At 41.4% G+C, this 20,860-nt stretch overlaps 3 protein-coding genes and 1 non-coding gene across 5 annotated transcripts in view; 3 read left to right on the forward strand and 1 right to left on the reverse strand.

The window, feature by feature from the left end:
* The window catches only part of LOC118423647 (kelch-like protein 9), a 35,039-nt gene extending 21,220 nt beyond the window's left edge, over positions 1-13,819 (reverse strand). The window contains exons 1-8 of one of the 2 annotated variants that reach the window (XM_035831879.1): positions 13,739-13,819; positions 13,172-13,217; positions 11,659-12,497; positions 11,394-11,505; positions 11,053-11,167; positions 10,772-10,908; positions 10,009-10,198; positions 9,280-9,681 (exon numbers count right to left, since the gene is read on the reverse strand). In XM_035831879.1, coding sequence (XP_035687772.1) covers positions 9,361-9,681; positions 10,009-10,198; positions 10,772-10,908; positions 11,053-11,167; positions 11,394-11,505; positions 11,659-12,497; positions 13,172-13,209 — 1,752 coding nt within the window. In that variant the 5' untranslated portion in view covers positions 13,210-13,217; positions 13,739-13,819 and the 3' untranslated portion in view covers positions 9,280-9,360. Of the gene's footprint in view, positions 1-9,279; positions 9,682-10,008; positions 10,199-10,771; positions 10,909-11,052; positions 11,168-11,393; positions 11,506-11,658; positions 12,759-13,171; positions 13,218-13,738 lie in introns of those variants that run through there. The other variant, XM_035831881.1, reaches the window with a different exon arrangement.
* Trnag-ccc lies at positions 61-131 on the forward strand. Its single transcript has one exon. It is a non-coding gene; the product is annotated as a tRNA-Gly (tRNA).
* On the forward strand, positions 931-8,917 carry LOC118423650 (eukaryotic translation initiation factor 2 subunit 3, X-linked-like). Its single transcript, XM_035831885.1, is given in 14 exon segments — positions 931-1,060; positions 2,738-2,801; positions 3,145-3,206; positions 3,411-3,476; positions 3,665-3,786; positions 4,189-4,331; positions 4,532-4,642; positions 5,162-5,296; positions 5,679-5,775; positions 6,022-6,066; positions 6,068-6,162; positions 6,549-6,718; positions 7,237-7,409; positions 7,805-8,917. Coding segments are annotated over 14 exon segments (1,470 nt in total). The 5' UTR covers positions 931-937; the 3' UTR covers positions 7,869-8,917.
* Positions 13,820-15,266: 1,447 nt separating the features above from the next.
* Positions 15,267-20,804, forward strand: LOC118423644 (kelch repeat and BTB domain-containing protein 8-like). The gene is made up of 5 exons (XM_035831877.1): positions 15,267-15,573; positions 16,734-16,947; positions 17,206-17,345; positions 17,631-18,221; positions 18,775-20,804. The coding sequence occupies exons 1-5, from the start codon at positions 15,467-15,469 to the stop codon at positions 19,571-19,573; spliced, it is 1,851 nt and encodes a 616-aa protein (XP_035687770.1). The 5' UTR covers positions 15,267-15,466; the 3' UTR covers positions 19,574-20,804.
* Positions 20,805-20,860: the final 56 nt, after the last annotated feature.

Genomic DNA, 20,860 nt, shown 5'->3' on the forward strand with positions numbered 1-20,860 from the left:
AATTAGCATGAATGGAAAGATATTTTCTTATGCAATAGAATGGCCACGCCACGTGTCGCCGCGCCGCTGGTGTAGTGGTATCATGCAAGATTCCCATTCTTGCGACCCGGGTTCGATTCCCGGGCGGCGCACGTCTTTTTGCCTTTTGTTGTTTTGTACTTTTATTTTCATATCATGGTGCCCTTATCCACACGAAATCACTTACCTTTACTTCCCAATTTTTTTTTTCAAACTTGATTTTTCAAGTCGTCCTACCAAGGCTGTGCGGTAATATTTCAGTTTGCCCTAAAATCTCCGTAAAAGTACAAGGTGATTTGTAAGTCGTGTGTACAGTAGTAGTAGGCATCCTTCCATCTTTCCAGATGATGGTAGCGCTCTGTATCAGGTCACGGTGGTACAGTGAAACCATAGATATCATCTCTAAACATTTAAATAAAATCCTTACATACTAGTATACTAAATGCTATATCACTTCTGAAACATTGCACGTCCATATATAGGGTCCGTAGGATACATTGTGCTAAAATGATTCATAATGTTATTAAGCATCACCAAAAGATCAATGTTTGAGCTGGATGGTCTAAACTATAGTAACATTACTCAGTTTTGACCTGAAATATTGAGCAAGACACCTGACATAAAAAGACAGAAAATGCACCACGCACGGGGGACATCTAGCGATTTAGTGATAATCTGCAATAGATTCATCATCAGTGTACGATTGCATCAGACAGCCATTTGCGAAGGCTGTCTAGAGACGATAAATCTTATGCCTGAAAAACAGGTTTGATAAAATGAGAAATATTCTGATAAAATAGATATCAAATTATCAAAAATACTTTCTTGATAATATTTTTCTGAGTTTAAACATAAATTTCAATACGTTAATAAGGTATTAATTTATTTTTAAATTCATTCCAGTACAGGCTGTACAATAATGTGTAAAGAGACAGCTTACATTCACGCTTCCGACATGGCGGCGGGAGAAGGTAACCAAAGTCAGGGCGGAGAAATCTCGTCAAGACAACCGCATTTAGCCAAGCAAGATGTCGCCAATTTGGTGAGTATGGCGTCTAAATGGTGTTAAGAATTTGAGGAAGCCAGATTCCTTCCAAAACTCCTCATAGATACAGATAATAGGACTGAAATGTGGCAGTGACAAACGTGGCTTCTCTACCACCATCTGGAAACATGTGGTAGTCGTGTGGGGAGGGGGGCAGATTTACGTGTCTCATGTCACACACTGAAATAGTATACAAAGGAGAAGTAGAATTGCTGCATAACTTTTACCATAGCCAAATAGGTCTTAGACCAGAACGGAATGTAGGAACCCTACGATCGGATCTGATGTTTATGAGGAATAACTCAAAAACCCTTCATCAAATTTCATGCACATGTATCGTTAACGTTACCAGGGGTGCCTAAGCATTTGCACGAACCCTATGAAATTCGTACGAATATTATGTGATACACACGAATCAATATGCGAAATTCGTACGAATATGATGTGATACACACGAATCACTATGCGAAAACGCACGAATATTATGTGATACACACGAATCACTATGCGAAAACGCACGAATATTATGAAATTCGCACGAATCACTATGCAAAAACGCACGAATATTATGAAATTCGCACGAATCACTATGTGACACACACGAGCCTTATGTGATTTGCACGATCCTTATGCGAAATTGCGCAACCACTGGCGGGGTCACGTGACAAACGGAGCGGGATTTTCAAGATGGCGGCTTCGCCGCTTCGGCGACTGAAAATACGATGTAACACGCCGAAATGAAGCTAAACAGTAGCTCACAGGCTATCAAATACATCTTTGCGACGGTAAATGTCCATTCCATGCCTTGAAATATAAATATCTCGGGTAGAAACGCTCAAAATCATGCCTCCTCCCGGCCGCCGTTTTTGCATAAGGATCGTGCAAATCACATAAGGCTCGTGTGTGTCACATAGTGATTCGTGCGAATTTCATAAAATTCGTACGATTTCGCATAGTGATTCGTGCGAATTTCATAATATTCGTGCGTTTTCGCATAGTGATTCGTGTGTATCACATAATATTCGTACGAATTTCATAGGGTTCGTGCAAATGCTTAGGCACCCCTGGTTACTGGGTTTTATGCTCTAGACAAGCTGCACGACTCTCATACATTGATTTTATGAAGTTACAGTCTTCGCAAAGCAATATTTATAATCATGACTTTTTCCTTATTCCATTAGAACATTTTATGATAGCATACATTAAAAACCAGCCCAAAGTCTAAAGTTGCATGTTTTTGCAGACCTGTCCTCCTCCATTCTGCAACATCTTGTTATTGTTTCATCAGAGGCTCAAGTGTTCCAGCAATGCTTAATGCTTCAATGATGTAGAGTGTTAGGGAACCTTTTTGCTAGTAGTTAGACAACAATATGTACTAATGTTAAAAGACAACATATGTGACCATTTTAACATATGCAGGTGTATGCAGACGTTGATATTTTCATCACGTTTCAGAGACTGTCCTTAAGAAATTTCCATCATCCTTTAATTCCCTTGCCTTCTATACGATAGTGAAGAAGACATAATTCTACAGCAATAATTGGTATTATGGGAGGCTACAGAAAGAGTGACATCAGGTTTTCTTACATCTTCTGTAAACTGACACAGATCCACAACCTTAGCAGTGTTCACGGCAGTAACCTTTTGATGCGCTAATTTGTTTGTTTTTTATAGGATGTGACCAAACTCAACGCCCTCACACCAGAGGTCATCAGTAGACAGGCCACCATCAACATAGGTTTGTACTATTTTTTTTATTATTGATGCAATAACAGTAAGGCCTTATAAGTTCTATATGGTAATCATAGAAGTTGTCATCGAAAATCCCCACCCCAAACCCATTGGTGACTTAGTAGTACATGTATGTATGTTAGCCTGACTAAAATTGCGCTCCCAGCGTCCAGCCCTACAATTGCCGCCGCCGGGAGGGGGTCATTAACCCCAGCCAGCGAGAGATTGTGTAAATACAGTGCTCAATCTTTTTATGGATGTAAGATGTTGAAAACTACCCATGAAAGTAACTGTATGGGCTTGGTGAGATAGAGCAACAGAGAGGGTTTATAACATTGTATCCCACCCAGGAACCATCGGTCATGTGGCTCACGGCAAGTCTACTGTGGTGAAGGCCATCTCAGGAGTACAGGTAGGTTACTGTTGTTAAAAAAAACACTGTTATTTAAACTTCCCATGAAGTAGAGCTGCATGAAGCCTTCATAAGTTTGGTTTGAAGTCTGCACGTTGATAACTACAATACTGGTGTATATTGCTTAAAAAAACTTTGTTATTCTCAAATTGTGTATTGTTGTGTTAAGTTTTGTAATATTGACTATGATAATGTTTCCCACAGACTGTACGGTTCAAGAATGAGTTAGAGAGAAACATCACCATCAAGTTAGGATATGCCAATGCAAAGGTGGGTTAAAAACAGTGTACAGACGTAGTACTCTACAGTACTTCCAATCCTAAGGATGACATTTTTATGTTGTTGCTTGAATCCTAATTTATGCATATGGCATCAAGTGTTTGAAAACTTCTGCCACAGGGAAGATATGATTCCTAACTTGAAGTCAGCATGTTAAAGTGTACCTCCCCCCTATCCAGGTGTATAAATGTGATGGCCCGACCTGCCCGCGCCCCGACTGTTACCGGTCCTGTGGCAGTTCTAAGGAGGACAACTTCCCCTGTGACAGGATGGGCTGCAGTGGCAAGTTCTGTCTGCAGAGGTCAGTTTTACTATTGAGACATGAGATAGTGTGGTAAAAGATAGTCTTTTTGTTTTGTAATGTGTGGTTCCTATCGCCAGTCCACTCTTCATGGTAGAACTGTGTTGGATTAATTTCAAATCATATTTTGAACTGTCTATACTTTGTGAAAATGCAATACTTTTAGTAAATTTTACAACAAGGAACATACTTTTCTACTCAGCATTGAAGCAAAACTTCGCAAGCTATATGACATTGTAAAGAGAAAGCCAAATTGGCCCAGTATACATTTCATCTTGTAGAATTTGATGTCTTGAATGTGGTACCTGTGCTTAGAAACTGCATAGCAACCTGTTTTAAAAACTATTTATGAATTGTATTTTAAGAAGTTGATTGATGCTTTAATTGGATGTCCCTTTGCAGGCATGTATCATTTGTGGACTGTCCCGGTCACGACATCCTCATGGCCACCATGTTGAACGGAGCGGCAGTCATGGACGCTGCGCTGCTGCTGATCGCGGGGAACGAGTCATGTCCGCAGCCGCAGACATCGGAACATCTGGCCGGTTAGTGTTGGTCTTAGATGTTAGATGTGTTGGACGTTCAAATGTATTTTAGGGGCTTCAGAACTGAACTTTGTTTGGAAGTCTTTATGAAAGCCATAATTTTTTTTCTTACCTGTCCTGTTACTGTTACTTTTTATCTGTATGTTTACAAGATATTGTATCATTTTTACCAAATACAGTATTTACCTGTTGTGTTCCAGCTATTGAGATCATGAAGCTGAAGCACATCCTGATCCTACAGAACAAGATTGATCTGGTGAAGGAGAGCCAGGCGAAGGAGCAGTACGAACAGATCCTCAAGTTTGTACAAGGTCTGTGTGGAAAGAACTTCAATATGGACTGTATAGATTTACTCATGTAGGCTCCTGGTCTATGTCAAATGTACAGTTACACACAAAAAGAATTAAACGTCTGATATAACTATCCACACATGTACAAAGAAACTATGTATGGTTAACTTGTGTATTGCATACTTTTCTGTGTACATTCTATTTGAATTTATTGGAGTCATGACCTGTACCTAGCCCCTTGAGGCATGAGCGTACAGTAAAGGTCTTTCATCATAATCTTACACAAGCCAAGACCAAGAGAGGATAAGAACCACTCAAGAGACATTTATGTATAAGAGGTCCTCCTTCTGAGTCATACAGACCTAATATACCTTTAGTATGTTAAGGTAGCCATTTGACACAGTATTGTCCATGAGGTTAGGCAGCAGGTGAAGAAACAGAGTGTAAACAATAACGAAAACAGTGGGGTGTGCTTTGAACGTACACTTTTGGAGAAATAGAAGCCCCCAGAAACATGACACTTTGTTGTGATAATTACAGGCACAGTTGCAGAGGGCGCTCCAGTGATCCCCATCTCTGCCCAGCTGAAGTACAACATCGAGGTGATCTGTGAATACATCTGTAAGAAGATCCCCATCCCTGTCAGGGACTTCACCTCCCAACCACGACTCATCGGTCAGTCATGTCCTCAGCCTGTCTTCTAGAATTATGGTTACACTCTGTGGCCATGTTTAGCACAGTGATAGAGATGTTCTATTCTGTTTGCAAATTGCTCAGTAGTGTTAGCCATGGAATACTGTTTTGTGGTAGATTTGTTACTCTCTTGAATTATCTGTGTAAGTGATGTATGAAAATGTTTTTTCTCACAAGTTAGTGCTAAGCAGTAATAGCAGTGTTGTTTGTTGTTTACAAAATGCCCACTGGTGTCTGCTACATGATTCTGCACTGTGAATGATAAATTTGTAGCTCCTATAGTATAGTGTGTAAGTGTTTTATGAAAGCGTGATGTATTGTATTTAGCTTGTAAGATAGTAACAGTAGTGTTGTCTATTTTCAGTGATCCGATCCTTCGATGTGAACAAGCCTGGCTGTGAGGTAGAAGACCTGAAGGGTGGAGTGGCCGGAGGAAGTATTCTCAAGGGTGTTCTCAAGGTAGGTTTGTCTCCCTCTTGCTCTCTCTTTCTCTGCCTCCCTCCCTCCTTCCTTCCCTACTCCCTTAAGAAAATTCTACTACTTCCTTTGTTGTTTCGTTCCCTATTCTAATACTTCTGCCAGTTTTTTTTTCAAACTAGTTACTGACTTGTGCTGAGCACAATGACATGACGTTTTGGTATGTTTTGGCCAGGATTTGAACCTGTGAGTTTCTGACATGGACCCTTGCCACCGTTGTTCCCCCCAGGTGGGCAGGAGATCGAGGTGCGGCCAGGTATCGTGTCTAGGACCCGAGGGGAAGCTGATGTGTAAGCCCATCTTCTCCAGGATTGTCTCCCTATTTGCTGAGCAGAATGACCTGCAGTTTGCTGTGCCTGGAGGCCTGATTGGTGAGTTAAAGACACGGAGTAGCACAGGAGATTGTTTGAAAAATGTTGGAACAGAGTCTTTTATAGGTCAAGTAACCAATAGTAGAGCTATTACAGTGTTTATGTCCCAACAAATATCCATTTATTCCCATATCCCCAAAATTTTGCTGGGTTTGTGTTTTATGTCAAGTTTCCATGTTTCTATCAACAGAAGCTAGAACTATACTTTTTACATGTTCTTGTATTATTAAGTTGATGGGTTTTAAAGTTTTGATTTTAAATATAGAATCCCTCATAGATCCAGATTTCAAAATTTGATATTTGTTTAATGAGATGAAAATGCTTACTTGGTTTGTTATTTAGATTCATTGACTACAGTCTACAATAATCTTTTGTCTCCCCTCCAGGTGTGGGCACTAAAATCGACCCCACGCTGTGCCGTGCGGACAGGATGGTGGGGCACGTGCTGGGCGAGGTCGGCGCTCTCCCGGACATCTACACAGAAATAGAAATCTCCTACTTCCTCCTCAGGCGCCTGCTGGGAGTCCGGACGGAAGGCGACAAGAAGGGGGCAAAGGTGAGAGGCAAAATTTGGCAGAAAGGGTTACTCAGATTTGTACTCTTTAATGCTGGTTTTGTTGGAGCATGGTTAAGGGTAGTAGTTTAGTCTTTCTTTGGAATCCTTCCTGGCTGGCATTTTGGTTTTGGGAACCCAGAGATACATGAACATGTTGCATGTGAGGTTTATGGCACTTTAAAAGTGATGTTGCCAGCTTCTTGTTCTATATCCATAGACATCCATTTTTTAGTTACAGACACCCATTTTATAGCTATAAACCTACATTTTGTAGCTACAGACATCCATTTTATAGGTAGACAGACATGGTGTAGCTATAAACATTGTGTGGCTAGAGGAATGTTTTGTATCTATAGACATACATTTTAAAGCTATGGACATAGTGTAGCTATAGACATACATTTTGTTATTGTTGTTATGTTATATTTGCTTTATGTTATACTGTAGGTGATCCTATGAGTGTTCCTTTTCATGTTGGTTAAGTTCCCTCCCATGAAACTGTAGTGTTCCTCCCACAGGTCCAAAAGCTGTCGAAGAACGAGGTTCTGATGGTGAACATCGGGTCGTTGTCCACGGGGGGCAGGGTTCTGGCGGTGAAGGCTGATTTAGCCAAAATAGTTCTAACCAACCCGGTGTGTACAGAGATAGGGGAGAAAATCGCCTTGAGTAGAAGGGTGGAGAAACATTGGAGGTGAGATTTTTGTTGTTGTTTGTTTCATGGCTCATACTACTACTAAGTTGTAGAGTTTTAGGATATGATTTATTTATTGCATTGCCTTCTATGCAAGATTTAGATTTCAGTCATACACTGTGGATTTGAGCAGGAAAATACACTTCATCTATTTTTGGGAATGTCCTAAAGTTTCAAAATTTTGGAAGGATGTAAAAAAATAGTTACAAAGAAGTATCAAGTGAAATGTTACACATAGATTTTAGTAAATGTAGTTCTTTGTGATCTAACATTAGATTCTCCATTTAGCAACACAGTAATCTTTACTGAAAAATATTTTATTTACAAACAGAAACAAAAACACCTATGATTATATCATTTCATTTTTATTGATGTTTGATTTTTGTGTTGTCCAGGTTGATTGGTTGGGGCCAGATTAGAAGAGGTGTGACCATCAAGCCGACAACACAGGAGGACTGACAGCTGTCAATCAATTGATCAATTACAACAACTGTGGGCCTGTATGTGTCCCATTGTACAGCCATACTAATAGAATTGCTTGGTTTTGATATTTTTGCATTGAAAACTGCTGCAGAAAGTAAGTTGGAAGATGAAGGCATACAGAAGCTTGAGTGTTGGTCAAGACCTATATTTCGATCATGAAAGTGTAAATTTTCAACTGTACACTTTAAGCAAGATAAAAATGATACTGAATTGGGATTTTTTCAGTCTGAAATAATTGATTGATACATTTGGCTAACTGAGATAACCAAGTAATTATATTGGTATGGTTGATTAGGATAAACATGGTTTTGTAATAACTGGTAAGTATCACAAGCACCCCTAAAGAGCTGTGTAGTGTATTACTACTACACAAAAATGAGGCATATCTGAGCTTATTTTTGTGATGTTAACTCAACTGCCATACTGGTGACCTTACATACCTGTAACAGCTACAGTTATGTTGTTCTATGAACAGTTATGTTATTCTATGAACTTACATTTCAAACAATCTGAACTTGCCCTTGTAGCTCTTTGTAAGATGTGACATGATGTTGAACTTGACATTTCCCAGAAGTCCTTTTCGATTACTTTACCTCTCCTTCTGCAGAAGTACTGTATATCATGAAATATTTTGTGGTAGTTTATGTTTGCAGTTTTTACAGTAAGCTCATCACACCATCTATCTACCTTGCCTGGTGTTACTTCTGTTGTTTTTGACTGTGAACATAAAACACAGCATATCCCTCCCCCTGCCTACAGCAATATACAACTCCAGGAACTTAACTTGCAGTACAATTTAGCCTTTTGGGATGAAGTTTCTATTAGCTAGATTTCTGTCTCTTTCTCTCACTCAGATACTGTACCAACAATAATTCTTATTTTGTCATCACATTTATTGAGTACCAGAATATTGAGTTTCAAGCTATTCTGGACAATCTAACTTTTGGTATACCACTTTGTTTGACTACCTATCTCTGTCACATATATCTCAATAAATATGTAAACCCTGTATGGGCCTTTTCTGTTTCTGTTGTCAAATATATTACTGGAACTTCTGAAAGTGTTACCAAATAATACAATACAGAATAAACAGTACTATACAAGAATTGCCAACAGTACAATATCTCAATAAATGTATACTAGTGCCCTGTATGGGGCTTTTAGTTTTTGTTGTCAAAACTATTTTTGAAACTTCTGAAAGTGCTACGGAATAATACAATACAGAACAAACGGTGCTATACAAAAATTGCCAACAGTACAACAACAAAATACTATACAAAACGCTCAATCATGATTTCTAACCCCCTCTTGCATAGATAGTTATCAATCGTTAGCTACAAACTGCCCATAAAAATACCATTGCAGTTCCAGAGCAAGCTGCTAGGGGGCAGAAACACAGACAGACACACCAGAAACGATACCTCTATTTTACATGGAGGTAACAACTTGATAGTTCAGATTTTGAATTTTAGCGCAGGTTCCATGGTATCTTGAGTGTGCATATGGTAGATCCGGACAGTTTATAAGGCATGTCTCTGTCTGACCCCCACTTGTCAGCCTCTACATCGTACCACACTAAAGCAGGCAGGTCCTCCCCAGCCGCACGGAGTACGTAGATCTTGCCGTGCAGGACGGTCGCGCGACCGACGCCCACGGTGAAGGGCGGCGGAGACAGGACGCTCCACTGCCGGGAGGCGAGGTCCATGCGCTCGGTGTGCAGGTGCATCGTACGGGTACCGTCGGGACGGAGATGGCAGCCGCCCAGGACGAAAACAGCGTCACCGAATGTCTGAAAAGAGAAAGTAAATTTCATTAAGGGCCCTGTAGGAAGGCTTTATGGTATAGCATGATATCGACAAAAATGCAACAATGATGTGATTAACAAAGAAAGTTGTAGTTGAAAAAAGAAAGTTACAATTTTGCGGTAAAGCTCACATGAACAGATACGGGAGATGTAAGCTGTATAGTAAACCTAAAGTTTACATCAAACTTTAAGTTGTACAGCAACTGAGCAATCCTAAAGTTGTACAGCAAACCTGAAGTTGTACAGCAAACCTAAAGTTGTACAGACTACAGTGAACCTAAAGTTGTACAGTAAAACTCAAGGCTCACGCACCTGCATGACGTGCCATCCCCTCTTCGTGTTCATATCTATTTCCCTGCCCCACGTGTCCTGCCGTACGTCGTACGTGAACGTCCAGCGGTGGTACCTGTTCCTGGAGAACCCGCCCGTCACGCACAGCCGCCCGTCAGGTAACGTCGTGGCGGCGTGGCCGTACACGTGTTCCGGGAAACTAGCCACGTACCTATGAAAAAGAAACAAGATCTGTTGACTAACGGTTTGTGATGGTTCTACAACATGACTGTCAGTGAGTATTAAATATTCTTTGGCATTTCACTAATATCCAAGCAAATGTAAGATAGTAATGTTACAGCCTACTTAAATCTCTTATAGCAGCCCGCTCAACTAACACCCGCCGGGCAGTTGCAGCCCTGGACAGCAGAGTTTGTGTTACACAGTCTAGTAATATTACAGTGTCCTGTTTTTCATGAGACACTTCTCTCAAAGGCTCCATCTCAAGCTGGATGCCAGACTGTTGTGCGAGCCCACACATGCCAGCTTGCCGGCTGTCTTAGAGTCAGCAGGTAGTCAAGGAAACTCTGCTTGTCCCACTGTTAAAGGAAACACTAGCTACAAAGTGTTTCTTTTTTAGCTTTAATTTTCTTTCACTCTTGTAAATGTAAATTTATTTCCAAGTTGCTTATTATAGGTTTTAAAAGTTTTCAAAGGTTCAAAACAGATTTTTTTGTGTGATTAGTATTGGGAAACCGTATTTACAGGCCATTTTAAGTTATGTCATGTAGGAGTCTACCCATACCTCCACGTGTTACTCCGCGGATCGTACATCTCCGCGGAGTCCAAGGACTTGTCTCCGTCCGTCCCACCTATGGCGTACAGACGTCCTGCCGACTCCAGGAACGTGAAACACGTCCGTCTCACCTGCATGGACGTCACCTTCACGATACAACAAGACCAATTGATGAAAGGTACTTTTGATTCCCAATATACATACATAGAAGACTCATGTCTAAAGTGAGGGAATGCCTTTTCGATACGAAAAGGTAAATTCACTTCTAGATCTTGTACATATATAGTTACCTGTAACCATGAGTTAGTCCGAGGGTCGTATCTGTAGCAGACATCACTCGCTGCCTCTCTGTTCGCTTCGGTCAGTCCTCCAACAACGTACACGAAGTTATTCAATACGACAGCCCTGTATTAATATGTCAATATGTCAATGAATCTATTAATCAATCAGTCAATCAATCAAGAGAGCAAAATCAATTAGGTCACTAAAAGATGATAAGCACAATGGTCATTGATGTCACAAATAACGGTATCATCCCAAGCCAATATATAATCAACCATGTTTTAGCAACATGAACTTAAATATATCCGTAATTTTTGAACCATTGTAAAATAAGACATCTGAGCCCTACCTGTGCTGACAAATTTGCTTGGGCATGCGCGCTACCTCCTTCCACGTCTGCGTTTTCTCGTCATAGAAGAGCACCTGGTCCAAGAGTGTGTCCTCTTCTTTCTTACGTCCTCCTGAAAGAAAACGCAATTGTGATAAAAATACATTACATGGACTGTCATAAACAGAACGAAATAAACGCTTCGATGTGAGTTAAGTTGGTGAAAAAAATCATTCATATAGCATATAACACACACCTATTCGCACAGCGTACACACGTAACTTACCAATGACCACCAAATTCTCCCCGGCCGCACGCACCGTAGTTCTGGGCCCCTCTATCACACTCTGCTCGTGTGGTGACAGGTGAAACCACAGCGCCTCTATCAAATAATCCTTCACGCGACTGTTCTCCATCAGAGCTGTGTCTGTCCTTACATGGCGCGAAAGTTCTCCTAGCGACATCAAAGGGAAGCGCACGTGCTCCACAACACGTCCCAAATGTTTGCTACGTGTAGACTCATGTCTCAGCCACACCTTGGCGGCGTCAAGCACTTCCTGTTCCCCGCTCACTCCCAGTCCGTCACTTTGCAGAAGTTTGCACAACGTGTCCACGTCCATGTTGAGGAACTCTGCAGTTCCTCTTACCTGGAGGAAGTTTGCCCCCATGGAAGCAAAAACAGCAGCCTCAAGCTTCTTCAGATTATAGCTTTGAGAAAAGTTCATAAGTTCGTGGCAGTTTTCCAAGTCGATGCATTCTTCAAGTTTTGTTTGGCAGATTTCTAAAGCTTCTTCCATGAGTAAGAGCGAAGCTGCGCGGGCCAGGTCTGTGGCACTTTCCCGCGTCACTACCAACTCTCCCGTGTAGGCGTAGTCGACTAATTGACTGACAGCTCGGCCGGTAACACCCTTGATGACGATTTTTGAGTCAGAAGACTCCCGCATTCCGGACGTGAACATGGCCCTGAAGTAGTCACTACAGGCGGAAAGTACGGCTCTGTGGGCGGGAATGTCTTCTTCCTGCACCACCAACGTGACGTCACATAGTTCCCCAGTCTTCTTCATGTTATACAGTCTTGATACCAGGTAGAAACTGTGGTTGACAACGACTCCCATATCTGTGAAACTGGAGCCATGAGAGACAAAATACGTCCCAAGGAAAAAAACAAACAGTACTTTTTGTTAAAAGTTAAAGGTATACTTTGGACAAATCTTTTAGTGACTAATGACTCAAAAGTGTCGTAGGTGTGTGTGCGGGCATTGAGGTGAAATCATGAAATCAGAAACAGTTTTGACTCATGTCTTTAGGCTGGTGCTACAGAGCCTAACGAAAACCACGCATGTTCATAGACATGGACATTCGTAGGAAAACTCCTCTTGATCATTTACCCCTGGCCTAAATTGCATCCTATTTTGAGCTCTCAGTAAGAACCCGATACACCAGCAAACAGAAAGCGGAACAGGAATTAGGCCATCCAGATTAAAACAAATATTATTGACTTTTAATGCCGCCTAAAACGTACGGTGAGGACAAGGAGTTGTGGGCAAGTCTACTCTACCTCATCCTGAAAACTGAAATCTTAAACCTATAATCCACTGGTATTTTTATACACGGCACAACATTTGGTTATTCCAGTTTCTTTGTTCAAAAATGAGAACTTCATTGTTCCAAATATATCTATTATGTAGTGCTGTGTTAAACCAGGGCCAACTATTATTCATATCTAGAGAGTGAGAAATTCGTTAGAAAATGTTAGAAAGAAGGACTATTGAGCACAAACTGAACACACTGTGACTTACCTGTGGCTAAGCTGGACTAAGTGCCTTGCAGAGCGCATGCGCAATCCTATAAGAGAAGAGCAGGTGCATTGTTAACGCCTGTACAAATATGGGCTGTATGAATAGCGGAGGACCACATGGCGTGGGGTGGGGGACACAATATGAACATGTCATACAAACACGCAGTTTTCTCACCAATAAGCTCATCAATTATTCTCTGCACACGTTGATTGTATTGTACCATCAGAACGTCTTATTGATTCATTTGGGTAGGATCCCCATTCGATGTTCCCTTTTATTACTATTTTCAAATACGTGCAAATATACATGTACATAATAATTGATATAGACAACGAATAACGTATAATAAGTGTATGTACGGAATATTTAATAGTAAACCAGTCATTTTTCCATGGTGGTTCTGCAAAAGCAACCACTTTTGTAGCGTAATTCATGGTAACATTTATAACGTTACATGGCTACAGTAGTAAATGTAGCTTCTTTTAAAGCAGTGGCGTTCTAATAGTTACATCGTCTTCTATTAACAGGATTCATTTAACATGGAGGAAGAAAAAGCCGTGTACATACCCCGAATTTTGCTGGCTGGTCCTTGCTATTTCCTAGATACGATATCCTGAGCCGAGCCTGAGTTTCGTTGGTCGTTACGGTCTGTGTCAGCTGTTGATATGACTCTCAGATAGGCATGACGGTATCGTCACATGGCTCTCTCGCAATCAACTTCCGGCAGGGTAGTAGTTCCCTTTCACTAGGCGGGCAAACGTTCCTAAAATAGTCACAGGCGGGGAGTGTGCGTGGCCTACTGGGACAGGTTTGAACTTTCACTCAGTACTTCCTCTTTCTCAGCTGTCGTCCCCTGGCATATTGAAAGGACTTGTCCATTGAAAGCCATTTGGGTTAACTCTCTGTATGTTAACTCCTTCTCCCACCCTGTCCACTGTTACCTGGTTTCATATCCTCTTTATTAGTATCAACACTAAACGCTTTTAATGGCGCCTCTTCCCTTCCGTTCGTGTATGAACGGGCTACTAGTAACGCAAGAATGAGGAGTGGGTTTTCCTGATTTTGCTTTTGCAAAGGTCTATGGTGAATATAACGTTAGAGTGTTTGCGTTTGGGTTAGCGGTATTTTTGTTAAAATCTCTAACATAGGTTTACTGAAGAAAGAAAGTAGGGTTTCCATCTCTATAAACATGCTTAGATAGAGACGTACAAAGAACATGTTTGGAAGATTTTAAGTGAGAACAAAAGACCTTCATAAAAAGAATAAATGGAAATAATACATGACAAGGAATAAATCAATATATAATACTATATACAAATGTATATATACTATATATATATATATATCATATATATATATCATAGTATACTTAGAACAAAGGCTACTGGCTACAGTCCAATCCATACTCCATCAGAACACAGTACAATGTTTGAAACTGTAAAAGTAACATTTCCTAACAGAGGAAGATAAGGAGATACTGGTTTTGCACTGATAGAAATACAAATCGTTGTAACTTGCTCAGACTTAAGCATGGTACATACAGTACCGGTACTTACAGTGCGTCACATAGACACCAGGGGCGTTGTTGTCTTCTCAACAGAACATTTGTAGTAAGCACTCATAACATTGACATTGGCTCGTGCCATTGAATCGTGAGCATCCTAAGCCTTCAGGCTAGCCAAATTACCAAAGGACTAATTGAAGAAGTTAAATGGCTGCGAGAAATCTTCTACACCATAAATGTCAGCATACTAGTAGATATAACGTTATGCTACGCTGTAAAGCTCTTATTCACACTTTCTGGAAACGACATATAAACTGTAGGCTATGTGAGAACAAGACATTTACTAATATAAACAAATATGTTGAAATTAAAGGCGTTAGTGTTTTTTATACTGGAATTGAAACGAAATGGATTGGTTCTCCCTCCCCACACCCTCAGCCAGACGCAAAATGCATAATCCAACCTCCCAATACCATGAAATGGTTGCCCCCTCTCCAAGACCTTCAACTCCATATGCATGTGAAACGATGGCCACCGTTAAACATTATGAATAAGATAAGACCTCAGACTGAGCTATATCGAGAGAGTTACAGTAATTCGCTTTTCCAACGTAACGTTACTGTAGGTCCTCAAATTTAGCACTGTTACACTATATGGAGAATCAAGTATCGATGTAGCTGTAGGTCAAAGGTCAAAATTATAACGAAAACCAGACGTCTTCAGTCTTCCACGTGTCAGTCAGAGTAGAGGAGCGATAGTTTCTTCACTTTCGGCGTCATTCAGTGTAGATAATGGACGTAACTAACAAAGAACACACTAGCAATGTTCTACAAGAGCTGAACAAACAGAGGGTGCGGGCAGAGCTGACGGACGTGGTTCTGGAGGTGCAGGGGAGAAGGTAAGATGGGACGATGCATGGGGAGGGGGGCTGAGGGTCTGCATAATTTGTACTTGTACGTGATATCACTGATCATCACCACAAACCGTCCAGATCGTGGTGCCTTCGATCAAGGAGGCCATGCTTCGATGTGTCTTATGTTGATTTGTAGTAGTAGTTCGTAAGCATTGTTTTCATGTGACCTTCATGAGTGTAACTGTTAATCAGTCACTTCCCTGCATAATAATGTCAACTGTACACGTGGCTGTATGTCTTTAAAATTTATACAGCCGAACAAAATTATGAATCAAAGTTCAAACGCCGAGGCTTTTGTTAGACCACTCTTAGATTATGCTGCAACGGTGTGGGACCCGTACACTCAGAAAAACACGAGCAAAATAGAAGCAGTGCAGAGGAGAGCTGCTCGGTTCGCTTGTAACCGCTTTCACAACACCTCTAGTGTGTCAAATATGCTAGATTCTTTGGGATGGGAATCGCTAGAGCAAAGGAGAAAGCTCACTCGTGTAGGCATGTTGTACAAAATTCAGCATGACTCTGCCCAGTGCCCCGTTATTAAGAACAAATTGGTCTCACCACCTGTAAGGCAGAGGAGGGCGCATAGCCGTCAACTGAAGAGGATAAACACTAGAACCCAGTACCGAAGTGGTTCATTTCTACCCAGGACAATTAGAGACTGGAACGCTCTTCAAAGCAGCACCGTGGAGGCAGCGACTTTTACCATCTTCAAGTCGCTGGCTGCCGCGGAATAATCCAAGTCATTATAACCCCGGTCAGCTCTATGGTGACGGACCTGGCATGGTAATTTTGGACATACGAGTTACGGATCATGATTGATATTATTAGTAGTAAACCGACGCGCACGTGCACCTCAAAAGCCATAATGTTCAACATGATAAACGTGGGCTTCCGAGGAAGAAGAAGAAGAAGGCTGTTGACACAATGTTCCTGTATCACTGTGAATGAGCCATTGCACCAGTTCTTCTGGGCAAATGCTTATCATTTCAACGTGTTAAAAGTAGCAGTTATTTATGCTTCCTGTCAGAAAGAATTTTCTTTGTATATGTACTATTGACAGGAACATAACAGACTTATAATAACTCAAATCAATTCAGACAGTGCAAGTAATTCCCCAGAATAAAGCAATACATGTATTTTGACAGTTTCCCCTGCCATCGCGCCGTCCTGGCATCGTGCTGTCCCTACTTCCGTGGCATGTTCACCAGTGGCTATGCGGAGGCCAAACAGGAGAGAATCCGCATCCAGGATGTGAGTGAGGTAGCCATGGCAACCATTCTGGACTACGCCTACACCGGATGTGTTAAAGCGGAGCCAGACCAGGTCCAGGCTGTGATGTCTGCAGCCAGACTGCTACAGGTGAGGATACTGCATTGATGTCTTCATATACATGTACATGTGTGACCATATAAACTGGGATATGGCCATGTTTAGTCTCATTATTTTTGTCAGTCATTGCTCCTTAGTATTCCTTAGTTTGAACTTTGACAACAACTTTTGGTTTGCTATGTTCTGGGCACTAATGCACTTTATCCCAGTTCTCCCTCGTCCATAGGTGTCATAAACTGATGTCTACAGAAAGTGCTCTGTAACTGTTGCCATGTTTGTTGCTTCCAGGTGGATTTTGTAGGTCGTAAGGCAGCAGAATATATGAAGGACCATCTGGACGTGTCCAACTGTGTGGATGTTTGGATGTATGCTGACATGCTGGCAGACTGTGGCCTTGTCAAGGCCAGTAAGAAGTATGTGGCATCCAGGTCAGTCTGATGGCTGTTAATGATTATTGAATAAATTATAGAATAATTATTGTTAATTTCACTTTCACTTTACTTTATTTTATTTAACCAGGAGTAATACAGCTCAGGTCAACCTAGACCTGTTTTTCAGGCAATCCTGGGCACATGCGCATACATAGAAACAATACAACAACAATAAATAACAACAATTCGATTGTCTGTTTCAAACAGCACTTACTTAAAATGCATTCACCATGTGTGCTTTAACATATCTGAGTCAACTCATTGCACATGTAATTTTCTCAGGTTCGACCAGGTGGCTCTACAACCATCCTTTGTCCAGTTGCCTCTGAGCCTCCTCCAGTCATTGCTTGACAAGGATGATCTAATGACCAACTCAGAAGACAATGTTGTGCAAGCTGCTCTAAGATGGGTCGACTTCAACCAAGAAGAGCGTTTGCAGCACCTTTCTACACTTTCTAAATCATTACGTCTGTCTCATATCAGCCCAGAACTGCGTGTTGAAATTGAGAGAAAGTGCCCGTCGACAGACAGCAAGTTAGTTTACAGTGACAGTACAGCCCAGCGGCTGGGACATGCGCGAACTGAACTGCAGATCTTCTTGAGAGAATGTGACTTTGATCATGACGTCTTCCAGTCTACCCCTTGCTATGACCCTTCCACAGGTCGACTATATGAAATTGATATGCCTGAGAAACTGGACAGCTTCTCTAGATCTGTGACAGTAGCTCCTGATGATGAGCTGTACATGGCAGGTGGCATTATTGCCAGTAGAAGAAAAAAGGATAAGGGTAAAAGGCAGAAAAACTTTTACCAGTATAACCACCTCCTAAACACTTGGGAACCAAGGTGTGACATGATTACACCCAGAGCCAGGTATGTTGCAAGTGCTGGTTTCTTACAGAATACAAAATTCCAAGACTCTGAATTACTTGTTTTAGATAATAGTCAAAGGATGTTGCATAATGTAATGGAAGGATGTTTGGCTCAAATCCAAGAGGTCTTGGTTTGAGTCGCCTGATATGCTCCAAAGTTTTGCTCTTGGGAAACATACTTAATATGAATTTCCTCACTTCACTCAGGTTAAAATTACCTAGCATTGGATAGCATATTAAATGGAGCTTATTTGAGAGCCCAAGAACCCACCATAAGGAGTAGGGATCCTCTACGGTGTGAGTGGACCATATAGAGGAAATCATCCTGCAGACTAGTGTAAATTATGACACGAATCGATGGAATGAATCAATTTTGGGGTATATTCAGCAATGGAACATAGCTCAATTCTTTCCAACCGCTTCTCATGTCTACATTCCAATTTTGTAAGGGAAAAAGCCCCATAGGTGGCCTTTGTGCGCTAGTGATGTAAAGTTGGATACCCCAGATGCATATGTGTGAGTTGGTAATCTTTTCCTGTATCTGTCTTCCCAAGGTGTGGTCTGGTGTATCTGAAAGGGTACATCTATGCCATTGGTGGTGATGAAACCAGAAAAACAGCAGAGAGGTATGATCCAAGGTGTGATGAGTGGACGTCCATACCACCCATCCCTCGCCCCATGTCCACGAAACTCTGTGCGGTGACTCTTGATGACAATATCTATGTCATAAGTAACAAAGGCTGCTACAGCTTCAGTACCACCAAAAACAAGTGGAAGAAGATAGCGAACATGCTTCAAAAACCACTGTGTCCTCAGGCCGTCACCTATCGGGGGCGCATCTACTGTATAGACTGCGGCAAAGACAGTGACTCTTCTACAATAGAGATGTACAACCCTACAACACGTCAGTGGAAGCAGTCTGGCAATGGCTCTTACTACTTTGACACAGCAACCCTGATGAAATATGGAGAGACTATGTACCTCCTCACCATACACAACAGCGAAGTTGATGTAGAAGAATTGGGTCCAGATGAATTGGCACTAACTGCGACTCGCATTTACAAGTACCAGCCAGAGACAGACTCTTGGCTGGAAATAAAAGACAGGGGCAGTCAGGTTCCCCGCTTGGCAGAGTGGTTTGGTTATGGGTGTAGAACGGACTGTCTGACAGCTAGCATGATCCCAATGTGCCTTGGGGATCGAACGGAGTACAGTTTAACTTTTGATCATGATGGTAGAGATCACAGTGGCTTCTGGTTCTCAGAGTCACCCAGAAGTGGCATCTCATATGGGGACAGTGATGATCTATTGGACTCAGAGGAAAATGATGAAGACATGATCATCTATTTCTGAGATGCCAGAATAATCTGATGGTTCTTTATCTGGTTGAGTCACCATACAGAAGATCTTGATACAGCAATAGAGAGGTCTTTGCAACACTTTCTTATTGCTATAAGTAAGATCCACACAAACATGCTACTCCTGATGCTTTAAACACATTCCCAACGTTACCAACAAAATACTGGCCAGGTGTGAAATGTTGTGACACTGATACCTTGAATGTGGAAAGATATTGAGAAGTTGGAAAATCCAGTCAAATTAAAGCCTTGTATTTCAGATTCTAGATGACCATTAGCTTGTGTTGTAGGTCCCAGCATAGAATAAAGTTGATGAAGCTGTACTAGCAAATATAGATCTATCAACAGTGAATAACATAAGGGTAGTTAATAAATATTATTAAGCAAATATTATTAAGCTAGCTGTTTACTTGGTTGTTGTGCAACAATATCTACTTTTATAATGTGACTTGATATAAACCCAGTAACATTACATGATGTCCGCACATGTAGCTACTTTCAAGGCAATGACATTGTATTACTTATAGGATATGTTTTAAAGAAAAATTTCTGCACCGCGCGCCCCCGCATTACAATGCAGAAACGGGGGCAGTTTGCTATGCCTACTAGTAGGCACAATGTCTTCTATTCACTATCATTAAATGTGGAGAAATAAAGCCATTTACTAACCCCAAGTTGTACTGGCTGTTTTCTAGATAACTGACCTGGAGCGTAGTCTGGGTTGATTGTGTGAAATGGCTGGTCCCTCCCTACCCAGACCCTTTGCTGTATGTGAAACAGATGTCCCTCCTTCCCACATTCTAACCCCATGTGAAGTGAATGGTCTCTCTTCCCAGAACTCGAACTCCATATGAAATGGTTGGTTCCTTCTTTCCATACCATTGCTTCCATGGTCGGTCCCAGAACCTTTAACCTCATGTGGAAAATTTCCCCCTCCCGGATTTCTACCTTCCCGGACCTTTAACCTGATATTTAATGGACGGCCCCTTCTTAGATCCTTCAGCACCTCTTTTGCCCAATCCTGGTGATTATTATCATTATTACCCATTGAAATTGATGTTCCCTCCCTTGCCTGACCCTGAGTGAAATTAGTATAAGCAGGAAATTCCTATAAAGCACTTATGTTATACGTTGTGCTTTTTTCAATGTCCGTTAAACATGTGTGAATAAGATAAGACCTGAGATTGAGCCATACCGAGAGAGTCACTGCATTTCGATTTTCCAACGTACTGTAAGTCCTCCGAATTAGTATTACACTATACGGAGAATCCAGTATCGATTT

The sequence above is a fragment of the Branchiostoma floridae genome, chromosome 9 (assembly GCF_000003815.2).
Source record: "Branchiostoma floridae strain S238N-H82 chromosome 9, Bfl_VNyyK, whole genome shotgun sequence".
NCBI lineage: Eukaryota > Metazoa > Chordata > Leptocardii > Amphioxiformes > Branchiostomatidae > Branchiostoma > Branchiostoma floridae.